Source organism: Buceros rhinoceros, unplaced genomic scaffold (assembly GCF_000710305.1).
Source record: "Buceros rhinoceros silvestris isolate BGI_N320 unplaced genomic scaffold, ASM71030v1 scaffold27762, whole genome shotgun sequence".
Classification (NCBI taxonomy): Eukaryota; Metazoa; Chordata; class Aves; order Bucerotiformes; family Bucerotidae; genus Buceros; species Buceros rhinoceros.
In genome coordinates, this window is record NW_010397570.1 from 1 (window position 1) to 2,444 (window position 2,444).

General features: G+C 50.5%; 1 protein-coding gene across 1 annotated transcript in view; it reads right to left on the reverse strand.

Moving 5' to 3' along the window:
* Window positions 1-1,638: 1,638 nt before the first annotated feature.
* Window positions 1,639-2,444, reverse strand: part of LOC104502348 (cell adhesion molecule-related/down-regulated by oncogenes-like) — a gene marked incomplete at both ends in the record, with an annotated part of 9,173 nt that continues 8,367 nt past the window's right edge. Inside the window, one exon of the mRNA XM_010146310.1 lies at window positions 1,639-1,744. Coding sequence (XP_010144612.1) covers window positions 1,639-1,744 — 106 coding nt within the window. The remainder of the gene's footprint in view (window positions 1,745-2,444) is intronic.

Genomic DNA, 2,444 nt, shown 5'->3' on the forward strand with positions numbered 1-2,444 from the left:
TGGCTGAAGCCGGGACCAGCTTTTCCCAGGATTCCGGCTGGTTTTCCAGCCGCCCCCACCCCCAAGCATTCCTTTTGGTAATTACTACCCCAGGTTTTAGGTTACCGCTGCAAACCATTAGCGGGACTGGGATTGGCGCAGCCACTTGGACCGTCCTCTCCGTGCACCATTAGTGAGGAAAAACATTTAAACAACTGACACCGGGCTGCATTTAGGGCCAAAACTCAATCTCCGCGACCCTCCAAAGGGAGGAATTCAGACCAGCGTTGATTTTACTTCGGTTTTGCTTCACTTTTACTTCGCTTTCGCTCTGTTTTTGCTTCGCTTTCACTTAAAGCCGCTGAAAGGCACTGAGGAGCTGAGCTTTTTGCTCGGTTTTTTGTGTTAAACCCAACCTGATTTTGCCCGTAGCAGCATTTGTAAAGTGAAAAAAAAAAATAAAAAGAGTTTTCTGCAGTTTTGAGTTGTTTCGCAAGACAAGACTTAACAGGAAATGGCAAGGAAAAGCCTACGGCAAGTGCTGAGCTCATACAGGCAGCGCAGCGCTTTTTCCACAGCTCCTGCAGCCGCTTCAAGATAAAATTCCCTGTCAGAAAACAGACAGATTAATTCAAAGGTAACGGGGGGCAGGGGGAGGGGGGAAAGCAAGGAACAAGTGATTTATGGCAAAACCCCCTGACGTCGCGTGTTTCTCTGCAGATTTCCCTGATTTCCAATCAGGCTTTAATTGAAAATTGTTCTCTCTCTTTTTTTTTTTTTCCCTCCCTCAAAGTTTAGGGGCGCCCGGCAAAGCGAAGCCGAAATATTTCCACTGCCTGCTGCAGGCTCTGGCAGCTGCTCCTGCTTTCAAACTGCCCAAAGTCAGAGCGAGAGGAAAAAAAACCAAAACCCCAAACCAGCTCGTTTCAGCATGTCCGAGTTATAAACACCCGAGTTCTGCCTGGCAAAGGCTGAAATGTGGTTGTGGATGGAGGTTCAGCCTGCGCAAGCTTCGCCCCCCGATGAAATTCAGGGGCTTTAACAGCTTTGGAGGGCGCAGGGAAAACTCAACAATAAAGGCCCATTCCTCTTGTAAATTAAATAAAAGGGTGGAGGGGGAAAATAATGAACGTCATTGGGAGGGGGATGAGATCACTGCGTTTAGTCAAGCAAGAAGTAAAATATTTTTAACAGGGTTTTCCACTTCGGGACGAATATAGACATGATCTAATAACTTCTTCCAGGAAAATTATGACCTCATGTGCACAGAGAGGGGGGAAAAACAACGTGATTAAAAAGCAAAACGAAGCCCAAACAGACCCTGCGTTGGCCTTGGGGCTAAAAGCAGCTTCCTTTGAGCGGGGGAAGAGGAGAGGAGGGCAGCTATGGGCATGGTCCAGCTCAGAAAACCCACCCTGGGGTAAAACACCTCAAACCCAGCTCATTACTAACACAGATGCAACTATTAATTAGTTGTTAGCACTGACACTGCCTTTTCTTACTGCTAAACCCGCTTAACCAGCCCCGGGTTTAATAGGCCAAACTTCAACCCAGGATTTAAGCCTCCCAAAATGCTTCTGGAAGAGCAAAGGCAGAACCCGCCATGGCACAGCGGTGAGATCAAAAGGCTGCGTCGCATTGAGGTTGGCTCTAAAGTACCTTCCACGATGTCCCTCTTGTAGTCGCTGTCGTTGTCGCTGTCCGTGGGCCGGTAGTAGATGTAGAACCCCTGGATGGGGGTGTTGTTGTTGCTGGAGGTGATGTACTGCCGGAAGAGAGGAGAAACACGGTCAACGTTGTCGTGATGAGCTGAGGCCGAGCACCTCATCGCCGTGAAATATGGGGCAGGGGGGGTGGTGGGGTGTTAATAAAGCTGCAAATACGGTGTAAGAGCACAGACAAAAGGTGGGTGGCACAAGGGACCAAGCGGGGTTGATGCTCCCCTCCCACCTCAACGAGGGGTTTGACCCGCAAGTCACCGTGATTAACGGCAATGGAAGAGTTCAAGAGTGTTTTTTTTTTTTGCTTCGGCAAGAGTTAAGGTCCCGCTCGCCAAGGCGGCTCGGGAGTATTTCACGTGAAGTTATGCAGCCTCCTGAGGAACCCGAGGTTATGTGAAGTTTATTATCCTTAACAGCTCCTCAGGCGGAGCGAAGGAACGCCGCGAGCACGGCGCGTTAAACCCTCTGAAGGATACCAGGGGGTTCGATTTCAAAACAAGAGTGGAGGGTTTCTGCGGGTCGCGCTAAGGGCTTTAAAGTGCTTGTTTACAAAAGAGGAGGTAAAGGGGGAGAGGAGAAACGTTGCTCCGTGGCGAAACCTCCCCGGGAGGCAAGGGAAGGCGGCAGCCGGGAGCGACAAAAGCAGCGGGAATTGCGGGAAACGGAGCCAACCCACAGGGCCTGGAGAGGGGGTTGGACGGAGTGAAGGCCGCTGGTGCCTCTCGAGGCATTGGTGCCAAAGCA